This window comes from Somniosus microcephalus, chromosome 11 (assembly GCF_052327205.1).
Source record: "Somniosus microcephalus isolate GS21.2 chromosome 11, FLI_Smic_1.0, whole genome shotgun sequence".
Taxonomy (NCBI): Eukaryota; Metazoa; Chordata; class Chondrichthyes; order Squaliformes; family Somniosidae; genus Somniosus; species Somniosus microcephalus.
Window position 1 is genome coordinate 206,130,929 of NC_140997.1, and position 25,130 is coordinate 206,156,058.

General features: G+C 44.4%; 1 protein-coding gene across 1 annotated transcript in view; it reads right to left on the reverse strand.

Moving 5' to 3' along the window:
• Positions 1-21,805, reverse strand: part of atg7 (ATG7 autophagy related 7 homolog (S. cerevisiae)) — a 178,165-nt gene extending 156,360 nt beyond the window's left edge. The window contains exons 1-7 of the mRNA XM_086001768.1: positions 21,611-21,805; positions 21,419-21,473; positions 18,013-18,130; positions 16,356-16,433; positions 8,523-8,639; positions 4,549-4,695; positions 2,465-2,553 (exon numbers count right to left, since the gene is read on the reverse strand). Of these exons, the coding sequence (XP_085857894.1) occupies positions 2,465-2,553; positions 4,549-4,695; positions 8,523-8,639; positions 16,356-16,433; positions 18,013-18,130; positions 21,419-21,473; positions 21,611-21,764 (758 nt within the window). The 5' untranslated portion in view covers positions 21,765-21,805. The remainder of the gene's footprint in view (positions 1-2,464; positions 2,554-4,548; positions 4,696-8,522; positions 8,640-16,355; positions 16,434-18,012; positions 18,131-21,418; positions 21,474-21,610) is intronic.
• Between the last annotated feature and the right edge of the window lie 3,325 nt (positions 21,806-25,130).

The window sequence follows — 25,130 nt, forward strand, 5'->3', positions numbered from 1 at the left end:
AGAGGGGATCTCATTGAAACTTATAAAATTCTAACAGGACTAGACAGACTAGATGCAGGAAGGATGTTCCCGATGACAGGGGAGTCCAGAACCAGGGGTCACAGTCTAAAGATCAGGGCCAAGCCATTTAGGACAGAGATGAGGAGGAATTTCTTCACCCAGAGAGTGGTGAACCTGTGGAATTCTCTACCACAAAAGGCAGTGGAGGCCAATTCATTAAATATATTCAAGAAGGAGTTAGATATATTTCTTAAAGCTAAAGGGATGAAGGGATATGGGGAGAAAGCAGGGACAGGGTACTGAATTTGGATGATCAGCTATGATCTCATTAAATGGCGGAGCAGGCTTCTATGTAACAGGGCACTTAGGAATTTAGAATATGATTGGGCAGAGTCACCACAGATTTATAAAACGTAAATCGTGTTTGACAAATCTGTTAAGAGTTTTCTTAGTTCGTAACTCGCAGGGTAGATAAGGGGAACCAGTAGATGTAGTATATTTGGATTTTCAGAAAGCTTTCGATAAAGTACCACAGAAGAGGCATTTAAACAAAATTAGGGCTCATGGAATTGGAGGTAATATTTTAACATGGATTGAGGATTGGTTAATGAACAGAAAACAGAGAGTAGGAATACACGGGTCATTTTCGGGTCGACAGGCTGTTACGAGTGGGATACTGCAAGGATCAGTGCTTGGGCCTCAGTTATTTACAATCTATATAAATGACTTAGATGAGGGGACCGAGTGTAATGTATCTGTAAGCATCAACGCAGGCCCCAAGGATTTTTTTTTTGTATCGGACATTTGAATGACTGTTACTGCTGATTTGACCAACAGCCTGTTTGGAGAAGATGGGAGGGGCCCAGGCGTTCATGATGGACAGGAGATTCCAGCCAGGCCGACAAACTAATTATGGGAGAATGTCTGGGCAGACAGAATTCTCTGGGAAGACAGTGGGTCCAAGTAGGTGACTCTGCCAGTAACGAGCACCTAGATGAGATAGCCCTGAAAGGCGGGAACCGGACAAAAGAGGGCCATTGAAAATTAATGGGAAGCCACTTAACCCAGGATCAGGGGAGAACTGCGGCCCATCATCTGCCATTAACACCAGCACCTAGATGGGATAGCCCCGAAAGGCGGGAAGCCAGACAAAGAAGACAAAGAAAGGGTAATTAAAAAGACATTGCTGCAACTACACAGACTGAATGAACTTTCAGGGAATACAGAGAATGCAGCTTGGCCATTTCTCGCGCTCTCTTGCTTGCTACCAAGAATCGAGCACTCCGTCCGGGACGGAGAAAAGAAACCACCACGAGTGACAAGAGCCTCACTTTGCTCTTCGACTGTAGGAACGAGAGGAGACTGTAGGCAGAGAGAGAGTGCAACAAAGGTTCACCAGACTGGTTCCCGGGATGGTGGGATTGTCCTATGAGGATGGATAGAGGAGACTAGGCCTATATTCCCTAGAGTTTAGAAGAATGAGGGGTGATCTCATCGACAGGGCTTGACAGGGTAGATGGTTCCCCTGGCTGGGGAGTCTAGAACCAGGGGTCACAGTCTCAGAATAAGGGGTTGGCCATTTAGGACTGAGATGAGGAGAAATTTCTTCACTCAGAGGGATGTGAATCTTTGGAATTCTCTACCCCAGAGGGCTGTGGAGGCTCAGTCATTGAGTATATTCAAGACAGAGATCGATAGATTTTTGGATATTAAGGGAATCAAGGGATATGGGGATACTGCGGGAAAGTGGAGTTGAGGTAGAAGATCAGCCATGATCTTATTGAATGGCGGAGCAGGCTCAAAGGGCCAAATGACCTACTCCTGCTCCTATTTCTTATGTTCTTATAATATTGGTAAAATCAGAAAAGCATCCTAGGCTTACAACACTAAAACACACTTTCATTTTTTTTTGCCTTGAGAGAAGTGAGACATTTTGAAAATAAGAACAACTGCGCAATGTTCATCATCAGAATGACTAATAAATCACTTACAATAGTCAAAAGTGTACCAGCCTACTTGTTTTAATAATTAAACTGCAGCAACCAGGTAAAATAATGTTCTCCCTAGATTGAAGGCAGGCAGTGCTGAATTACCACAGGAAGAAATGGAAGAGGGCAAGAGAGGATGGGGAGTGAGAAGGAGGGTTGGCAGAATTTCCCACTGCTCTAGTTTCAAAACAAACAATGTTTTAATTTTCACAGAGATGATGGGTAAAATTTGACCAATTACAGGTACGCTGTAAAAGCATTTCACACTATCGAAGCCACATCAAGCAACAATATTATATTGTCCATCATACTGTAAATTAACGGTCTCCCTTCATTTCATGTTTATACATCTAAATGTGGGTTTATTTTACTTAAAGAAAATCTTACAGGTCGCAAATGTAGCAATCCTTATCCTGAAAGAAAATCCTTTCCAAAAATGTATTAAACCAGGACAGTATAAAAGATAAAACCTTTACCAGTTGTAGGCTATAAGGATCAGGAAGCTTCGCAGAGGCCATCCTGGATACTGGGTTAAGGTGCAAGGATCATAGACACCAACTGTAACCTGCAAAAGAAAACTGCTTTAACAGGGAGTAGCTGCTAAAGTAAAAACATTAATACAAAAAGAAGATGGCAAGACTAACAGCATAAAGTCGTCCACTACAGGCTCATATTGTGGCATTGTAAAATCATAGAATAGTACAGCACAGGTGGCTGCCATTTGGCCCATCGCGTCTGCTCTGTCTCTTTCGAAGAGCAATCCCAGTTAGTCCCACTCCCCCGCACTCTCCCCATATCCCTGCAATTTTTTATCCTTCAAGTATTTATCCAATTCCCTTCTGAAGGCTACTATTGAATCTGTATCCACCACCCTATCAGGCAGCGCGCTCCAAATCCTGACCACTCAATGCGTAAAACGGTTTTTCCTCCCGTCACCTCTGGTTCTTTTGCCAATCACCTTAAATCTGTGCCCTCTGGTTATCGACCCTTCAGCCATTGGAAACAGTTTCTCTTTATTTACTCTATCTAAACCCTTCATGATTTTAAGCACCTCTATCAAATCCCCTCTTAGCCTTATACCACTATGAATCATCACCTTTATGAGACAAGGGGAAAGGGGTGAAAACATTCGCAGGCCAACAATCACTAGAATTATTCAGTGGCCCCAGTGCACACGCACGTGGGGAAACAGCACTCCTGAAGAAGTTACATCAGGGTTAACATCTACATTTTACTATCGCGACCATAAGACAATTAGATATTTCACCTTCAAATAGTTCTACAGAATTCCCGAAGTAATGTACTCTCAGCAACAGCCCAAGTGTCACACCCTAACTGAGACACCTGTTTATTCTGACAGGTTGACCGTGCTCCCTTTCAACCTCGATATATTGGGGAAATCTTTGGTAAAATAAGAGTTCAAAAGACTGGCGTATGCGTTTATACAGGTAGGTGGTGATATTTATATTTCCAGACGTACAACTAATGAGTTTTGCTTGGGGGGGGAGCAAAATCATTGCGGTCACTTTCCTTTTCAAAGGATTGAGCACTGACCGAGAACTTGAACAACAAAACAAACCGAACAGGAGTCAAATATTTTCGTTCAACCCTGTAAATTAGGAAATACTCTTTCAGTATACTTCCTGAATTCCACAACTTACCGAATAGCACTTTGGCAGAGCTATTCTTAAAATGTATGTCATTTTATTCCCAGTAGAACAAGCACCTCTATTTAGGATTAAGTGACTGCATCGCTGCTGCAGAGTAGCAGTGACAGTACAGCGGATGCCTACTCGACACAGTAATGCCTTCAGCAAGATTAAAATGAATGGCATCTGCAAAGTTACACTGAGTATTGTGTGCAGTTTTGGTCGCCTTATCTGAAGAAGGATGTTCTTGCCATGGAGGGAGTGCAGCGAAGATTCACCAGACTGATACCTGGGATGGCAGGAATGATGCATGAGGAGAGATTGGGTCGATTGGGCTTGTATTCGCTGGAGTTTAGAAGAATGAGAGGGGATCTCATTGAAACTTATAAAATTCTAACAGGACTAGACAAGACTAGATGTAGGAAGGATGTTCCCGATGGCGGGGGAGTCCAGAACCAGGGGTCACAGGCTAAGGATAAGGGGTAAGCCATTTAGGACTGAGATGAGGAGGAATTTCTTCACCCAGAGAGTGGTGAACCTGTGGAATTCTCTACCACAGAAGGCAGTGGAAGCCAATTCATTAAATATATTCAAGAAGGAGTTCGATATATTTTTTAAAGCTAAAGGGATCAAGGGATATGGGGAGAAAGCAGGGACAGGGTACTGAATTTGGATGATCAGCCATGATCTCATTAAATGGCGGAGCAGGCTCGAGGAGCCGAATGGCCTACTCCTGCTCCTATCTTCTATATTTCTATGTTTCACCCAGCATGAATGAGCCAGCAGTGGACTGATGGTCTGTTTATAAGCAGCCTAACGCTGCTCAGTAGCGCAATACAGAACCACCTTCAATCACTCACCCAACCATTTTTTTTTATTACACACTTAATTCTTTGGATGTAAATTTATACCTTGGTCTGGCCTTTGAAAAATTCATTCCAGTTTCTCAAAGATGCCAACGAAACAGAATCTTCCGTATACTTGACCAGAAAATAAGGAACTGCTTTAACTTCTTCCCTTTGGCATAGTTCATCGTAAGCTTCTTGAAGTGTCTGGATCTGTTTATATAACAACAAAATCAGCAACTAACGCATGTAATTTTGCTTTAAAGTTTGTCCCAACAACAACTTGCATTTATATAGCACCTTTAATGTAGTAAAACATCCCAAGGCGCTTCTCGGGAGCGTTACCAAACCAAATATGACACCGAGCCACAGGAGGAGATATTAGGGCAGGTGACCAAAAGCTTGGTGAAAGAGGTAGGCTTTAAGGAGGGTCTTAAAGGAAAGAGAGGTGGAGAGGCGGAGAGGTTTAAGGGAGGGAATTCCAGAGCTTGCGGCCTTGACAGCTGAAGGTACTGTCACCAATGGTGGAGCAATTCAAATCGGGGATGTTCAAAAGGCCAGAATTGGAGGAGTGCAGATAGCTCGGAGGGTTGTCGGGCTAGGGAGGGGAGAGGCCATGGAGGGTTCTGAAAACAAGGATGAGAATTTTAAAAATCGAGGCGTTGCTTAACTGGAAGCCAATGGTAGGTCAGCGAGCACAGGGGTGATGGGTAAACAGGACTTGGCGTGAGTTAGGACACAGGCAGCAGAGTTTTGGATAACCTCAAGTTTATGGAGGGCAGAACGTGGGAGGCCGGCCAGGGGGAATCTGTAAAAGTAATTCAGTTTACAAAAGAGAAATACAAAATTGCAGCCCAGTTTTATGACTGTTATTTGGGCACCAATGACAAAAACTCACTTCAAATCATAATTCCACGAACAGAGGATAAAAAACAGACGCCTTGCTCACTCAACAGCTCACTGAGTTCATTCAGTGAGTAGCTGTGCTGCACACAAATCATGTAGGTCACGGGTTCAGTATGAAGTCTCTGCTCAGTGAGTTGATCACACCGCCCGGTCTCAGCAGCCCTTGTTGGTTAAAAAGGGGGACAGGACAGTGTTCCCACTCCTGATCGCTGTCCAGCGGCCTCTACTAAATCTACATGTTTACGGATACTGGGTGAGTACAGGATTGAGCCCAGTAATGATGTCCCCTGCCTGCCAACATTGTCAAGGCTCACACATGAAGCATGACCACTAGGGCGAGGTATAGGTTTCCTGGGGCCAGGGCTCCTATCCCGAGCACTGCCTCCAGCAACCCGGAAGATCAGCGATTTAAATCTCCCTAACTGGCGTCGGGAGTCAGAACGAAGTTACACTGCATTATTTTTAAACAAAATCATTTCTCGCCTTTTCCACGGAGCTCGTCACTAGCTCCAGCTCAGATCAGTCAACTGGCAGAGAGCTACAATAGGCGGGGACTCGGGGGAAAGAGGGGGAGGCTGGGGAATCGGAGGAGCGGGGGAGGCTGGGGAATCGGAGGAGAGCGGGAGACTGGGGAATCGGAGGAGAGCGGGAGACTGGGGAACCGGAGGAGAGAGGGAGACTGGGGAATCAGGGGAGAGAGGGAGACTGGGGTCTCGGGGAGAGAGGAGACTGGGGAAAGGGGGCTCGGGGAGAGAGGGAGACTGGGGAAAGGGGAAGGTTCTGGAACGGAGGGCTATTAGACCATGGACTGCACTACATGCGACTACTGAGGTAGAGATTAAAACTTAATTTCAAAGGGAAGGGGATAAATATTTGAAATTGAGGAATATGAGGGGATCTTTGGCTGGGGGCGGGGGGGGCGGGTGAAAGAGGCACAATGTGCCGGAAACTTCTCTGATTCTATGATTCCAGGAGGGAGCACCAGCACTGGGCGCTGAATGGCCTCCTCCTGTGCTGTAATTTCTATATTTCTATGAAAACCCTCCTTTATTGAATCCAAGCTCAGGGAATGGTTTATAAATGTTGGTGCGGAGCTGAGTTTAGGACGACATGCCCTGGGAGAAGTGCCCCAAACACTGAGTCCACTACCTTTTGAGCAACCTCTCACTTTGATTCAGGTCGGTCTGTACTGGCCGGTTTTGACGTGTGAAGTCCAAGTACGGATCAGCTCTGACTGAGGTTCCCAGTTCGGAGTTGTCACCTTCACATGGAACCAGAGTCCAAGGAGATAGGGAGAGAGATCGGGCCTATTAAAACATTGACGGGGAGCCTGACCGCATCTTGTGCAGTGCAGGAGGATTATGGCTATGGTTTCAGGGTGAACAGCAGCAGGTTTTAGGATTACTATTAGTTACAGGTAGGATATCGGGACATTACACCTATGACTACCAGTTACATATAGGTTATCAGTGAGTTATTGTATTTTTGTTGGTTATGAGGGGAATCTGAGCATTACCACGATTAGTTGTCAGTGCAATTTCAGTGAGTTACTATTAGTTAATCCCACATTTAGTTTCTCCTCTGTGAATTGCTCCCCCGCCCTCGGTTTCCCTTCATCCCCACCCTCGGTTGTCCCCACCTTGGTGCCCCCCCATCCCCGCTCTCGGTACCCTCCCCACTTCCCCGCCCTTGGATCCACCCCACTTTCCCCGCCCTCTGTACCCTCCCACCCTCCTCTGTTACCCTCCCCACCACCCCCCTCCTGTTACCCTCCTCCCCTCCTCTGTTCCCCCCACCCACCCACCCACCCTCGGTCACTTTAATTCTCCATTCCACTCTGACCTCTCGGTCTTCGGCCTCTTACACTGTTCTAACGAAGCTCAACGTAAGCTCGAGGAACAGCACCTCATCTTTCAATTAGGCACTTTACAGCCTTCTGGATTCAACATTGAGTTCAACAATTTCAGACCATAACCTCAGCCCCTATTTTTTCATATGGCAGCTGTTGATGATTCCGCCATTCCTATTTACACCTTCTTGACTCCTTCTGTTTCTTTACTTGTCCCATTACCATCTCCTTGTGCTTTGTACAATCATCCCTTTTGTCATTTAATCTCTCCTGCCTTCCATCCTATCACAGACCTTCCCTTTTGTTCTTTCCTCCCCTCCCCACTTTCCCTGCCCCTGCACTTGCTTAAAATTTGTTACATTTCTAATTTTTTCCAGTTCTGATGAAAGGTCATCAACCTGAAAGGCTAACTGTTTCTCTCTCCACAGATGCTGCCTGACCTGCTGAGTATTTCCAGCTTTTTCTGTTTTTATTGTAAATCATTAAACTGGGCTCAGCCCTCTGCACTGATTGACTGGAGTCAGTCACTCACCTAGGCTCAGCCCTCTGCACTGGCTGCCCGGAGGTCAGTCACTCACCTAGGCTCAGCCCTCTGCACTGACTGCCTGGAGTCACAGAAACCCCACAGTGCAGATAGAGGCCATTTCGGCCCATCGAGCCTGCACCGACACATATCCCACCCGATCCCCGTAACCCCTACACCAACACATATCCCACCCTATCCCCGTAGCCCCACGTATTTAATCCCCCTAACACTAAGGGTCAATTTATCATAGCCAAATCAACCTAACCCGCACATCTTTGGACTGTGGGAGGAAACCGGAGCACCCGGAGGAAACCCACGCAAACACGGGGAGAATGTGCAAACTCCACACAGACAGTCACCCGAGGCCGGATTCGAACCCGGGTCCCTGGCGTTGTGAGGCAACAGTGCTAACCACTATGCCACCGTGCTGCCCAGTCACTTACCTAGGCTCAGCCCTCGGTACTCATCACCACAGACTCGTCACTGAAGGACTGAGAGCCAGCAGTTAAATCAAAGCTTTCTTAACTTAATTCAAGAGTATTGGAAAATATTTTCAGCCTTTCAAAATGTGCACCTCTTTTCTCTCACAGATCCTAACAAAAATAGTCTACATTTTGAAGGCTGAATGTTATTAAAAAGGGAATGCATATACTAAAAGTATGTTTTTAGTGTCTTATTTTTGGGGCAGAAATATTACTATAGTCCTGAAAGAGTTTTATAAAAGAAAAGATCTGCACTCTGACTTCCATTCTTTAATACCTGACTCGTGGAGAACTTTGCTGCCAAGCTGACCGATTGCTGAAATATGGGTATCCCTTCTGTGAAGCATAATGCAGGAAATGCAAACCAGTAGTAGAAATGATACTTTTTTAAATCCTGCAAAATATAGTTTCAATAAAACAGAATTAGCTCTCAAGAATACTTATTTTAAATAAACAGCAATTAAAAATAAATACAAAACATTTTCCAATTCCACAGCTCATTCACACATTGGATTATCATAAGTAGAGCTGGGCACTTTGTTCACAGTATCTGAAAGGGGCAAGCTATGCAACTGTGGGGGGCATCAGAAAAGAGCCTTATCCTGTCTTCACCACCAGACGTCCTCGTGTATATACTTCCAGCAGAATCACTAGAAATGTTTTGCTTTCATAATAGAAGGTGTTGAAACCTACTTTTTAAGCTCCTACCACAACCTCAGTGGAGATCAGCTAACAGCACAGACCTGGCATCAAACCTCAGACCATCCTGTGTCAGCTGTGGCTCAGTGGGTAGCACCCTCGCCTCCGAGTCAGAAGGTTGTGGGTTCACAGTCCCACTCCCGAGGCTTGAGCACAAAATTCTAGGCTGACACTCCATTGATATTGTTGCTATTACGAAGACATGGTTGAGAGAGGGGCAAGACTGGCAGCTCAATACTCCGGGGTATAGAATCTCCAGGCGAGACGGGGGGGGGGGGGGGTAAAAAGAGGGGGGTGTCGCAATATTAATTAAGGAGTCAATTACTGCTGTAAGGAGGGATGATATATTAACAGGTTCCTCTAATGAGGCCATATGGGTAGAACTTAAAAACCAAAAGGGGGCAAGCACTTTGCTGGGAGTGTACTATAGGCCCCCAAACAGTCAGGGGGAGATAGAGGAACAGATATGTAGGCAAATCTCAGAGAAATGTGCAAATAATAGGGTAATAATAGTGGGGGATTTCAACTTCCCCAATATTAACTGGGATAGTCAGAGTGTGAAAGGCTTAGAGGGTGCAGAATTCTTAAAGTGCATCCAGGAGAGCTTTTTGAGCCAGCATGTAGAAAGTCCTACAAGAGAGGGGGCGGTACTGGACCTAATTCTAGGGAATGTGGCCAGGCAAGTGGTAGAAGTGTTAGTAGGTGAGCACTTTGGTAACAGTGACCATAATTCGGTGAGATTTAAGGTAGTCATGGAAAAGGACAGAGATGGACCGGAAATAAAGGTTCTAAATTTGGGGGAAGGCCGATTTTAATACGATAAGGCAGGATCTGGCCAAAGTGGACTGGGATCAGCTACTTGTAGGAAAATCCACATCGGAGCAATGGGAGTCTTTCAGAAAGGAAATTGAGAGAGTACAATGGCAACATGTTCCCGTAAAGGTCAAGGGTGGGACCAACAAGCCCAGGGAACCTTGGATGTCAAGGGATATACGAGAATGGATTAGGAAAAAAAGGGGGGCTTTTGGCAGATACAAAGGACTAAAGACAGAGGAAGCCCTAGAGGAGTATAAAAAGTGCAGGGGGATACTTAAAAAAGAAATTAGGAGAGCGACGAGGGGCCATGAAATAACACTGGCGAGCAAAATAAAGGAAAATCCTAAGGTGTTTTATAAGTATATTAAGGGCAAGAGGATAACTAAGGAAAGAGTAGGGCCCATTAGGGACCAAAGTGGCAATCTGTGTGTGGAGCCAGAAGATGTAGGTGGGGTTTTAAATGAATTTTTTGCATCTGTGTTCACTATGGAGAAGGACGATGTAGACATAGAAATCGGGCAGGGGGACTGTGATATACTTGAACATATTAGCATCGAGAGGGAGGAGGTACTAGCAGTTTTAGCAGGCTTAAAAGTGGATAAATCCCCAGGCCCGGACGAGATGTATCCCAGGCTGCTGTGTGAGGCAAAGGAGGAGATTGCAGGGGCTCTGACACAAATTTTCAGAACCTCTCTGGCCACAGGGGATGTGCCAGAGGACTGGAGAACAGCTAACGTAGTACCATTATTCAAGAAGGGTAGCAGGGATAAACCAGGGAATTACAGGCCAGTGAGCCTAACATCAGTGGTAGGGAAATTATTGGAAAACATTCTGAGGGACAGAATTAGTCTCCACTTGGAGAGGCAAGGATTAATCAGGGATAGTCAGCATGGCTTTGTCAAGGGAAGATCATGTCTGACCAATTTGATTGAATTTTGAGAGGGGGTGACTAGGTGTGTGGATGAGGGTAGTGCAGTGGATGTGGTATACATGGATTTCAGTAAGGCTTTCGATAAAGTCCCGCATAGGAGACTGGTCAAGAAGGTAAGAGCCCATGGGATCCAGGGTGCCTTGGCACATTGGATCCAAAACTGGCTTAGTGCCAGAAGGCAGAGGGTGATGGTGGAAGGTTGTTTTTGTGACTGGAAGCCTGTGTCCAGTGGGGTACCGCAGGGATCGGTGCTGGGTCCCTTGCTGTTTGTGGTCTACATTAGTGGTTTGGATGTGAATGTAAAAGGTATGATCAGTAAGTTCGCAGATGACACGAAAATTGGTGGGGTGGTAAATAGCAAGGAGGGTAGCCTCAGTCTGCAGGACGATATAGATGGGTTGGTCAGATGGGCGGAACAGTGGCAAATGGAATTTAACCCTGAAAAGTGTGAGGTGATGCATTTTGGATGGACTAACAAGGCAAGGGAATACACAATGAATGGTAAGACCCTAGGAAAGACAGAGGATCAGAGGGACCTTGATGTGCATGTACATAGATCCCTGAAGGCAGCAGAACAGGTGGATAAGTTGGTTAAAAAGGCATATGGGATACTTGCCTTCATTAGCCGAGGCATAGAATATAAGGTTATGATGGAGCTGTACAAAACGCTGGTTAGGCCACAGCTGGAATACTGTGTGCAGTTCTGGTTGCCACACTATAGGAAGGATGTGATTGCTTTGGCGAGGGTGCAGAGGAGATTCACCAGGATGTTACCTGGGCTGGAGCGCTTCAGCTATGAAGAAAGACTGGACAGGCTGGGGTTGTTTTCCTTGGCGCAGAGAAGGCTGAGGGGGGACCTGATTGAGGTGTACAAAATTATGAGGTGCATAGATAGGGTAGATAAAAAGGAACTTTTTCCCTTAGTAGAGGGGTCAATAACAAGGGGGCATAGATTCAAGGTAAGGAGCAGGAGGTTTCGAGGGGATTTGAGGAAGAACCTTTTCACCTAGAGGATGGTTGGAATCTGGGACTCACTGCCTGAAAGGGTGGTAGAGGCAGGAACCCTCACAACATTCAAGAAGCTTTTAGATGAGCAATTGAAATGCCATAGCATACAAGGCTACGGACCAAATGCTGGAAAATGGGATTAGATTAGACAGGGCTTGATGGCCGGCGCGGACGCGATGGGCCGAAGGGCCTCTTTCTGTGCTGTATAACTCTATGACTCTATGACTCCAGTGCAGTGCTGAGGATGTGCTGCACTGTCAGAGGTGTCGTCTTTCGGATGAGACATTAAACAGAGGCCCTGTCTAGGTGGACGTAAAAGATCCCATGGCACTATTCCGAAGAAGAGTGGGGGAGTTATCCCCGGTGTCCTGGCCAATATTTATCTCTCAATCAACAAAACAAAAAACAGATTATCTGGTCATTATCACATTGCTGCTTGTGGGAGCTTGCTGTGCACAAATTGTCTGCCGCGTTTCCTACATTACAACAGTGACTACACTCCAAAAGTACTTCATTGGCTGTTAAACGCTTTGGGACGTCTGGTGGTTGTGAAAGGCGCTATATAAATGCAAATCTTACTTTCTTTTCTATCCTGCTTTACATGGCTCAGTGACTCAAGTCCTACGTGGAGCTTGATCCGTATTTTTTCCAAACAAAAGGAAATGACACTTCCAAAGCACATCAGTGTTTAGTCAAACCTCACATAACTAGCACACATTCTGGAGTTTGGTAAAAGGGGAAGGGTCAAATAATTTAACATAATTCATTAAACAATGCCCATTGATTTTTTTCTTTGAAAGTAAAAGGTGTTTTCCTCAAATCTCAGCCTTTTTTATAACGATGTTGACAGCTGGTGCAGACACCAGTCTCACATTTGCAACCAATCACCAGATCAGAAATTGGGAGGGGTGGTAAAGAGAAAATAGCTCATATCACAAGTTAAAAGCTTAGCTAAAGTGTTAGATGTTTTGAAAATGAGCTCTTCTATTTATGAAAGTTTTCAATATTGCAACAGGAGTGTTAGTTTCTAGTGTAAATTGTTATTTTTTGAGAAGACATTATTCATCTATTTGTTTAGGACATTACTTAAAACATCAACTTGCTAGCCATTGTTAATATTTGTAACAAAAACTGGACACACAACTCTTAAAGACAATTAACTCCCCTGAGGCACATTAGAAGTTTAACAGCTGGCATTTTACTCTACAACATAAACATTCATTTTTCTCAAGTGATTTTTGTTAAATCTGTCCCTTGTCAGTTCATTTTATAAGTACACATCATCCCCATGTAACATAAACAGCTAGATTTAAGTAATCCAGAGACTACTGCCGTCTCAATGGTGTACAAGGTAAAATAATTCCAAAAATGTTGGCAGCAAAAAGTAATGTCCCAGTGTTAAATACACTTAATAGATGTTCAGTTTCAAATCTGAGCTGCAAAAGTAGAAAAATATTTGAGGGGGAATTCAAGGTTGGCAGGCAAGGAAGGAACACAGGAGACGGAGGGCAGGTGGGTGCACACTATGCACTGCACGAGCAGGGGCCAGAAACATAAATAATGGAAGGGAAGGCCCAGCTGAACAAAGCAAAGTCCAGGAAAGAAGCAAAACTCAAGTCCCAGGCCCCGGAGAGAAGGTAGGCTTTCATGCAGAAACCAACGGAACCGAGTTCCAACAAAACATGGTCAATTTTACCTGCAAGTTTAAAGATTTTTTTCTAAATGACTTATTTACATCTTATTTGTTAGGGGTATGTAATTAGTTAGCTGACGAACAACATGGCCGGTGAAAGAAATCGGAATAAAATATTGAACCGATTGGTTTACTTTGTGGTAGTTGGTGATTCCAATCAAAGAGGTAGCTTTGAAATAACTGAACGATTTGATTGCTTGGTCTCGTGCAAGTTACTCATTCGTGATGTTAGCTTTCCTACCTGTCTAGTGACTATTAGATATTTGAACAAATCAGCTTGGTTAACTAAACGGTTAGTGGCTAGTTAAGCCAATTATTAACATTTGACAAAGAATTTATGTTGCTACAGACACAATGGCCCAGAAATTCCGTTCGCAGCCTTCCCGCGCGGTGGAGGGCTGCGATTTGGAAAAATCTCCACCTGGACCGGAGGGCTCCCGGGAGGCGCAGAGTTCCGTTGCTGTGCCTCTTCAAACTGCCGGTGTGCAGGGGACGTGTATCCCAGGGGCGCAGGTAGTTCGCAGCGTCCCTGCGATCACGTGGGCCATGGGGAGCCAATCAGAGCAGGGAATCTCCATTCATAGATTTGACAGGAAGACCTATCAAATCTATGAATAGAGTTCAGCCCCAAAATATAAGTAAAACTTCAAATAAATTTAAAGAAAACATCACATTTTTAAAATGACTATAAATTACATAAATTAACTATTTTAAACAAAAATTTAAATTTTTGAAAAAATAGTTAAAGTTTTTAACGGGGCTAAAAATAACTTACCTTTCTTTAAAGTATTTTAAAATGATAAATCAGTGGAAATTAAAAAAAAAAACTTTCTTCACCTCTTAGCCTGGTAAAAGCAGGCCTTGCGCCGAGGAGCTGCCGGCCTTGTGCCTGCTTTTCCAGGCGCAGCTGTTTCAGACTTACCTAGACTGAGGCAACAGTGGGAAAAAAACGGAAGTTGCAGCCGTGCGCGCTGCCTATCCGGCGCAGGCATTTGACCTGTGAAGCCCTTTCTTCAAAGAATGGAAGTTCCGGTTTCCAGCGCACGCACAGTGCATGCCTAAAACCGGCACTTCTGTTGGCCCTACGGGTGAGTACACAGCGCGTACACACCCGTAGGGAACGGAATTTATGGACCAATGGGTGTGACACCCTATAGATTCAATTCTTTTAATTATATAGATAGTGAGATCTACTAAGTATATATCCTTGCTGTCACTTTGGTAACAGTCTTTCCTCTGAGTCAGAGGATGTGGTTTCAAGCCCCACCCCAAGACTTGAGTGCAATTCAGGCTGACTCTACAGTGCTTTAAGTGTGCTACATATCGGAGATGTTGTCCTTTAAATAAACAGAAGTCCTGTCGGTTCTGGTAGACGTTAAAGATCCTTTGACACTATTTAAGAACATATGAAATAGGAGCAGGAGTAGGCCATTCGGCCCTTCGAGCCTGCTCTGCCATTTAATGAGATCATGGCTGATCTTCTGCCTCAATTCCATTCACCGGCCCTATCACCATATCCCTTGATGCCCTTACTAGTCAGAAATCTATCGACTTCTGTTTTGAATCCACCCAATGACTGAGCCTCCACAGCCCTCTGGGGTAGAGAATTCCAAAGATTCACCACCCTCTGTGTGAAGAAATTTCTTCTCATCTCAGTCCTGAATGGCCTACCCTTTATCCTGAGGCTGTGACCCCTGGTTCTAGACTCCCCAGCCAAGGGAAACATTCTCCCAGCATCCATCCTATCAAGCCCTGTAATAATTTTGTATGCTTCAATGAGATCCCCTCTCAGTCTTTTGAATTCAAGAGAATACAGGCCTAGTTTACTCGATCTCTTCTCATATGACAGTCCCGCCATCCCAGGAATCAATCTCATGAACCTTCGTTGCACTCCCTCTATGGCAAGTATATCCTTCCTTAGGTAAAGAGACCAAAATTGTACACAGTACTCCAGGTGTGCTCTCACCAAGGCCCTATACAATTGTAGTAAGACTTTTATACTCCTGTACTCAAGTCCTCTTGTAACGAAGGCCAGCATACCATTTGCCTTCCTAATGGCTTGCTGCACCTGCACATTCACTTTCAGTGACTCATGAAGAATATCAGGCACTTCCACCGCAATAAACTGACCCCGTTCGAGTGCCAGTTTAGCCCAGCACCCATGCCCCTGAGATATTAGGTCATGGGTTCAAGCCCAACTTCCAAGACTTGAGCAAATAATCTAGGCTGACATTTCAGTGCAATACTGAGGGAGTACAATATTGTCAGAGGTGGTATCTTTCAGATGAGACATTAAAGTGCGATCCAGTCTGTCTGTACAGGTGGATGTCAGCCACTATTTGAAGAAGAGCAGGAAGTTCCCCCAGTGTTCCGGCCAATACTCTTCCCTCAACCAAAAACACCAAAAGCAGACTCATTGGTCATTTATTGTTTATGGGACCTTGCTGTGCACAAATTGGCTGCTGTGCTTGCCTAGATAATAACAGTGACTATACATCAAAAGAATGAATTGGCTGTGAAGCACTTTGTGATTCCCTGAGAACATGAAAAGCACTAAGGAAATGCAAGTTCTTTCTATTGAACAATGTCTTGGTAAACATTCCTTCTTCAACCAACACCACTGAAAACAAATTTACTAGTCATGTACTTCATTGCAAAACTGGACTTCCACACTTACCTAAAATAGTCACTGGCCGCCAAAATAATTAAGTGTGTGTGAAGCGCTTTGAGGCATGATAAGCAACTAAACAAACACTCTTCTATCAAATTACAACAGTATTTGTAACATTGTTTAAGGAACACCAACGTGGGGATAATAGGATTTGATGAAATATTTATTGTAATTGAAATGGATTTAAAATTGGTTTAATTCATCTTTCCAGTTATTTGATTTTATAGAAGCCTATGGAAACATAATGGTTCTGAAAAACAAAATTATTGTATTTTTAAAAAGAGATACTTACTGCAAAAGTCAGCAAAAGAAACGTGTTCAACAAAGAAGGATCCTCAATTGCTCTGCCAGACTTTATAGCATCCCAAATCTACAGACGAGATAATTACATTTGACTTGAAGCAGGACAAACAGAAGTGAAAAACTATTTTTAAATTGATCAAAGATGACCAAGAATGGAGTTCAGTTTGGAGGAACCTTCAGCATCCGAACACAGGCACATACTTGATGAGCCAAATGGGCTGTTTCTATCTTGTTATAATATTTGAATACTCACTATAGGTGAAAATATATGGCAGTTATTGTACCCAGTTTCAAATACACACATGCAGAAGGGCGGGATGTTGCAATAAGTTATTTCAGTCCTCAGTAATAACATATCTATTGCAGACTCATTTTTTATTTACTGCGTCCAATAATCAAGGAACTAGCTTGGTTTAACTCTAATGCTACAGTTCCTCTGTAGCAGTATTCACAGCTGCTATTTAAAGCATCACTTTAAACAAATGTTAACTCTGATCACATTAGATTCAATATTGGAGTTAGAGCACTGAACTTGCTGAGTCTCATGAGTTTGGAGCAAACTAAAGTTCAGCAAAAAGTGGAGTTGAGTTAACTTAGCTCCTAATTAACTTCAAATTATTTTCAATGCAAGTTCTGCAAATTAGAGTTCATACCAGGCTATCACACCACATTCTGGTATCATGCAAGGCATCAATATCTGCCCTGTACATAATCTAATTGTGGGTAAAACAGTCACAACTATCACTTCTTGTGATCCAGGTCAGGCCTCTCACCACATGAATTAAGTGAAAAAATGTTTATGTGGATCAACCGATCGTGTTTGTAGTGTAAAGGGGGATAAAAAGGCATCAACAATTAGACTCTCGCAACCACTCTCCTCAAACAACACTACAGTAAACAATAAAAACAGAGAATGCTGGAAATACTTACATAGGACATTCGGCCCAACCAGTCCATGCCGGCGTTTATGCTCCACTCGAGCCTCCTCCCGTCTTTCCTCATCTAACTATCAGCATAACCCTCTATTCCCTTCTCCCTCATATGCTTATCTAACCGCCCCTTAAATGCATCTATACTATTCGCTTCCACCACTCCCTGTGGTAGCGAGTTCCACATTCTCACCACTGTCTGGGTAAAGAAGTTTCTACTGAATTCTCTATTTGATTTCTTGGTGACTATCTTATGTTGATGGCCTCTACTTATGCTCTTCCCCACAAGTGGAAACACTCTCTCTGTATCCACTCTATCAAAACCTTTCATAATTTTAACTTCTATTAGGTCACCCCTCAGCTTTCTCTTTTCAAGAGAAAAAAAGAGACACAGCCTGTTCATCCTTTCCAGATAGGTATACCCTCGCATTTCTGGTATCATCCTTGTAAATCTTTTTTGCACCCTCTCCCGTGCCTCTATATCCTTTTTATAATATGGCGACCAGAATTCTACACAGACAGATGCGGCCTGGCACGCTGGGTATTTCCAGCATTCTCTTTATTATTTCAGATTTCCAGCGTCCGCAGTATTTTGCTTCTGCACTACAGTAAGAAAACCCAGCAAAACTGAGAGATGTTCTTTAACTTTGTATATCTTACAAACCACAAACACCCAGTTTCCTCTATGAATAAAGAATACTCCCTTTTGCCACTCACCTCCTTTCCCACTTGCTCCAGCAAAGCCTTCTTATCAGTGGATTTAAATGACTGGAATGTATTGGTATTGTACAGAGTGCCAAAAGCAGGGCAACACCGAGGCGGGGTCACAGCATTCCTAAGTGAACAGGCAAAATAAATCCCTTTGAGCAGTACAACAGGAAGGAGAATATTGATAGCAATACTGTTCCAAGTGCATGCTATTTAGTCTGAATTCAACTGTACTTCTGAAAGTTTCCTTTGATTAGAAAACTGAAGAAACCCATAGGGCCATTGAGTAACTTTGACTATACGCTAATGAATGGCATAGACAATAATGTGCAGTTTATGTGAGTCTGCTGATAGACTTTGCTTTCCTGTGAGTGATCTCTTGCTAGCTGAAAAGTGCCATTAATGTCACAAATGCATTTCATACCAGAGTAACTAATGCACCAGACTGTTTGCAATCATACTGTCAGAACAACCGAGCAGGTTGACAATAGGTTTTAAGATCAGTGCACTCCGTTATGTTTTAACGAGAGCAGGCTCCCCGGTGGTTAAGTTGATCCAGTGAGTAACGGAGCCACATTGATCAGGAGGATCCCAGATTCCATCCCTGGTGTGAGCTGGGCTGGTGGTAGGACCACAGGATCCCTAGGATAGGGAGGCAACCCCTGACCAAGGAGCACACTCGCGGTCACCATTCACTGGCTGGTGTGCGCAAGTCTGGTTGAGGACCACCCCCCCCCCCCAACCACTCGCTAAAACAGCCTAATGGCACTCGTGATCAAGGCTCACAAATACCGAGCTGGGCAAACTATCAGAAGCTGCCCAAAATTGTATCAAACAAGGAATAAACGTCTTTAGGGGAGGGGAACAAATTGAAAAAAAATGAGTGTATGGCTTCTGCCTAAAATACATTTTATTTTGAAGAAGTGGCTAGGACCTCAGTTGCAGTTCCTTCAGTTTGACCACATTGATTCAGCGGTCGTGGTGAATGTAACAGCAGGGCTGCTCCATCTCTCATTACATTTTATAGAAATGGCAGGGACTTCAAAATCAGAACAAGACGAAAACCCTAAGAATTAGCAGAACCGTGTGATTTGCAATTCAGAGAAGTCAGTATTAACGGGGGAAACTTAGAATTGAGGGCTTAAAAAAAAGGATCGATTTAATGTGACAATTAATTTCTTGAATTAACAAAGCATTGGTAGAGCATTTATTTAGAATTAACTTAAGTGATACGATCAGTTATGGCACACAAAATAATTGCTTTCGCTGCTGAATCTTCTGAAAGCATCAAACTACATCCAACTAACAGAACTCAAAATGTTGGAGGTTGTTATTTTCACATTATATTCAGTAAACAGCATTCTTCTGTAACAAAGTTTGGAATCTGAAAATCATAAAAAATCATAGAGATTTCAAATTAAAACTTTTATCGAAGTTGCACAGATATTTATTGCATAAAAAATGAACAGATTTACACCCCTTTTACATTATGGATCCACTTCCAATGGACATGCCCGCTTCTCTTGAGCCAATTCCGCCCAGTTTTTACTATGGGGCGGTATAAACGCCCGGTTTTTACTATGGGGCAGTATAAACGCCCGGTTTTTACTATGGGGCGGTATAAACGCTCGGTTTTTACTATGGGGCGGTATAAACAATGAACAACTGCACATGCAGATTTTCTCCAAAGTCACGTGCACAACTGTGCATCTGCAAAATGGTCAGGTCATGGACCTTCCCTAATGACATTCAGACCAGCAGTGCCAAAAGTGCATGGGTCGGCAACCAGGTTAGTCCATCCACAGCCAGACTCCAAGCCAGAATCCGACCCAAGTATTGTTAATATTTGCTGTTGCCAGTTTGGGTTAGAGGTAGCACATCAAAACCCAAACCAGTAGGGTTTGCTGCCTCTCATGGCATGACTAATGGGGTCATTTATACTGCAGACTTGTTGCCTAGGGCACTCTGCTCTTCGGAAGCAACCCTGTGGTATAATGGGACCATTGGCGTGTAGTCAGCTTGCAACAGTGTACCTGCTTTCAGTTTCCACCTTACTCCTACACTGAAGAGACATATGAAAACCAACTGATCATCCATGATCCTCGGTGCACAAGGAATTTGTTTCAGCCATCACACATGTAACCCCTTTGACACCCAGACCACTCCAGTTATTTGTGTGCATTTCAGTCTTAGAACCCTCCAAAATATAAAAAGAAACACCATAAAGTCTATCCTCAAATCTCCAGCAGCATCCAAATATATAGGAAAATCTGTTTATTGATCTCAAAGTTGCGAAGTGGCCAGGTCCTCTTTGGTCAGCGAATAATGAGCACTGTTGGGTCTAGTGATGTTTGGAATGGTCTGGCGGGTGGGTAACATTCTAACTGGACAACCAGGAAAGTACTGAAGGTGGCTGAACTGGTTAGCTTGTTAACATAATAAAGTCTTGGTATAGTTTTGGCATCCTGGGCCAGTTATAGTAATGCCTATAGTTAACAAAATAACATATTTCACAGGCTAGATCAAGTCTCTGATCACATGATCAAAAACATCATCAATCTTCTCACCACAAATTGTGGCTTCAATAACTTTTTAAAATGTAAACTTTTCAGTGGTTCACCTTGATTAATACATGAATGGAATTATTGTACAAATCAATCATCATAAAAAAGGCCTTAGCCACGACATTCTGTTGCTCCGTGGATAGGGTAGCTGGAACTGTCTGTTATTGTAGATGGTTATGCAACAGCCATTATAACAAAGACTAGTCCTGGAATGTAATACCTTCAGCACTGAATTGGGGATCACTGGAGGAACAATTTGACTCCCACGACAGCAAAAACAAAAATAATTCCCAATTTAAATCAGCTCATTTTAAACTCAGCTTGTATTTATAATGACACTTCAAAGTAACAATAATCTGTCTGCAAAGATGTAGTTCTTGGTTTTATTCTGGGGATACAGAGATGAGGGCTAAAGATGACTCATTTATTTTGTAGTGTTAAATTTTCCACATCAAGGAATGAATGTCAGGGATTTACAGTGTGTGATTTACAGTGACGTTTCAATGCAAATTACATCATCATGTTTACAAACAGCAGCAAAAGGGCTGCCATAGAAGTTTATTGGCAGTGACAACATCCTTTTAAAGATAGTTAAGTTTTTGCAGTCAAAAGGCCAATTCAGTGAAGGTGAAGCACGTGTGTTGACACTGTGACTGCTCTTTACCAAGGTTGTGCTATAGTGATTTACAGATAGTCAGAAACCAATGGACACAATTAAAACTGGCATCCACTTTAAAAGTGATGACACCTAAGTGGCACTACAGTGATCAAAGAGTATGAAAAGCACTTAAACATCCCTTATGAAAGCTGGCAAAATAATGACCTGATGTTCCCGCAGTACAATTACTCACACATCAAATGCACTGAACTCCAAAGTTAGTCGAGTTGGCAGTCCAGCAGGATCACCTTTCGAATAAGAAAATACAGTTTATTTTGCTGCATGTTGTTCGTTTAAAAAAAAATCATCTCAGCATAAAGCCAATAATAATGCACAAGCAGGTGCCTTCGTAAATGAAGCCCGGGTCAGTGCCCGGTGAAGGTACCGTTATAATAATAGCCCCTGATGCTCCGGGGGCTCTCGTCCAGCCGGTAATCATTCAGCTTCTTTCGGGTGAGCTCGTGCCAGAAACCCGCGTCCAAAGCGCTGCCGAAGGGCGCGAATTGCAGCGCCGGCCGCTCTGGCCCAAGGCGCTCCATCCCGGCCACTTCCGCACTCCAACCGGCGGCGTCAGCGCGTCACCTCACGTCAGTACGTCACTCCGCGTCAGCCCGGCGCGGCGGCGGGATGACATCACCGGGAAAGCTCCCGGTCGCCCAACGCACAAACAACAACAACAACAAGTTGTATTTATAGAGCGCCTGTAACGTAGTAAAAGGAGTATAATAAGACCAAAAAACATTTGACACCGAGCCACGTAAGGAGAAATTAGGCCGGTGGTCAAAGAGGTAGGTTTTAAGGAGCGAAAGAAAGAGAGGTAACGAGGCTGAGAGGTTTAGGCACGGAATTCCAGAGCTTAGGGCCTAGGCAACAGAAGGCATGGCCACCAATGGTTGAGAGATTATAATCAGGGATGCTCAAGAGGGCAGATTTAGAGGAGCGCAGATATCTTGGGGGTTGTGGGGCTGAAGGAGATTACTGAGATAGGGAGGGGCGAGGCCATGGTGGGATTTGAAAACAAGGATGTGAATTTTGAAATCAAGGTGTTGCTTAACCGGAAGCCAATGTAGGTCAGCGAGCACAGGGGTGATGGGTGAACGGGACTTGGTGCGAATTAGGACACGGGCAGCCGAGTTTTGGATCACCTCAAGTTTACGTAGGGTAGACCGTGGGAGGACAGCCAGGAGTGCGTTGGAATAGTCAAGTCTAGAGGTAACTGTTATGTCCGTGTATCTTAATGTTGTGTTGTTCAATAATCAGACAACAGACTGCAGGGAACGATTCAACAGGTGTTTACTGAATGAGGGTTACTCTAGAACTAACTGTACAGATCACTACTCAGGGTTTATATACAGGTGTGGTCACTACCGGTACTACAGTATACAGGAGCTGTAAAAAGTAGTTCTCTCCCTTAAGGTATATATACATTACATACATTACAATTCCTTCCCTTTTAGATTAACAGTACCATAATACTCATTTAACAATTAAAATTTTTAATATACAATGTTATATGAAAATAGTCCATTCATATATTCAGTATCTGGGGAGGCTTCCTGATTCTTTCTGGATAACGCCTTTCCCGAGCGTCTCGCTCTTGGTGCGGAGGCGATTCTAGCACCCTGTCGTCAGTTGATTCATCAGCTTCCAATGCTATTGTTTCTGAGGTAGATGCGACCTGTACGTCGGGTTCCTCACCAGGTACGTATGGCCGAGACATGGGGTTGACTCGTTCCTGTGACTCTAGGATCTGGTCAGCATAGCGTCTCACAATGTTCTCCCCAACATCCACTGTGTACATTAGTGGCCCCTGCCGTGTGCATATCATTCCTGGTTGCCATTTCTCTGTTCGGTAGTCGCGGGCCAAGACTGGTTGCCCTACATTGAAGCTCCTTGTCGGCTTCTCATTGATGTGCTGGAATTGCTTATTCTCAACATCTCTTCGTACATTTGGTCTGAGCAAATCCAGACGAGATCTCAACCTTCGGTTAAAGAACATCAGGGCCTGGTTGGTGACTGCATGTGTCGCATTTCTGTAGGCTAACAGGAAATTGTCCACCTTATGCTGCAGTGGAATGTCATCATCGCACATGGCCTTTACTGCCTTTTTAAAGGTTTGTACGAACCTCTCAGCCAATCCATTTGTGGCTGGATGATACGGGGCGGATGTGTAATGCCTTACCCCATTCCTTTTCATAAATCTTCGAAACTCTTCGGACACAAACTGTGGTCCGTTATCAGAGCAAATCTGCTCTGGCAAGCCGTTCCTGGCAAAAATGGTCCGTAGGACTGCAATAGTTTTCTCTGTGGTGGTGGAGGACATTTTGATCACCTCAGGCCATTTCGAGTGCGCATCCACGGCTATTAAAAACATTGAGTCCATGAATGGACTAGCAAAATCAATATGCACCCGTTGCCATGGAGATGAGGGCCACTCCCATGGGTGTAGCGGGGCATGTGGTGGTGCATTTTGGACCTTCTGGCATCCTGAGCAGCTCTTTGTCAGGTCCTCGATTTGCTGATCGATCCCCAGCCACCACACATAAGCCCTAGCAAGGCTTTTCATTTTCACCCCTCCCAGATGACCTTCGTGAAGCTCATTGAGCACTCTCTCCCTTAACTTGGGTGGAATTACCACTCGGGATCCACACATCAAGGTCCCCTGGCATACTGACAACTGTTCTCTTCTGGATGAGAATGCTGGCAACAGTGAGTCGCCATGTGCTGGCCATCCCTTCACCGTCAAATCATATACCCGAGACAGTGTCGGGTCATTTCGGGTCTCCTTCTCTATACCAGCGTTAGTTACTGGCAAGCATTCAATTATAGTCGAATGAAATATTTCGACAGGCTCCACTGCTGGTGCTTCCTCCGCAGTAGGCAGTGGCAGGCGTGATAGCCCATCAGCATTTCCATGCTGTTTCATGCCCTTATACTCGATTTCATATTGGTGCGCCCCTAGAAAAAGGGACCATCTTTGTAGCCATTGCGCAGTCATCACCGGAACGCCCTTCTTTGGATTAAAGATGGAGACAAGTGGTTGGTGGTCAGTCAGCAAGGTGAACTGCCCGTGCAGATAGTGATTGAACTTTTTCACTCCCCACACTAGGCTGAGGGCCTCCCTGTCAATCTGGGTGTAGTTACGCGTGGCTGAGGTTAGTGACCGAGACGCAAAGGCTACTGGCCTCTCCGAGCCGTCCGGGAATTTGTGCGACAGCACCGCTCCAATGCCGTAGGGTGACGCATCACATGCCAACCGAATTGGTAATGCCGGGTTGTAATGGGCCAATACCTCTTTTGATGTGATTAGTGTTTTGCTCTTCTGGAAAGCTCGTCTACATTCGTCACTCCACTTCCATGGCACCCCAGTTTGCAGTAGGGTGTTCAGTGGGTGTAGTATTGTAGACAAATTTGGCAAGAGCTTATGGTAGTAGTTTACCAGCCCGAGGAACAACCTCAGTTGTGACACATTTTCCGGTGCTGGAGCCTTGACTACTGCCTCAATCTTGTCAGGGGACTTATGTAACCCCTCTTTATCGATAACGTGGCCACAATACGAGATCTGTTTTCTAAAAAACTCGCATTTGGGGCGGTTAGCTCGGAGCCCATATTCCTGCAATCTAGTGAGCACCTGCTCCAGGTTGGCAAGGTGATCACTGTCATTTTCGCCCGTGACCAGGATGTCGTCCAAATAACACTGGGTCCCTGGGATCCCTTGCAGGACTTGTTCCATTGCCCTCTGCCAAATAGCCAGAGCTGATGCTACCCCGAATACCAGCCGGTTGTATTGGTAGAGACCTTTATGGGTGTTGATTGTGAGGTATTTTTTTGATGCTTCTTCTACCTCCATTTGCAGATACGCCTGGGCCAGATCAATCTTAGTGAAGCGTTTCCCTCCAGATAGC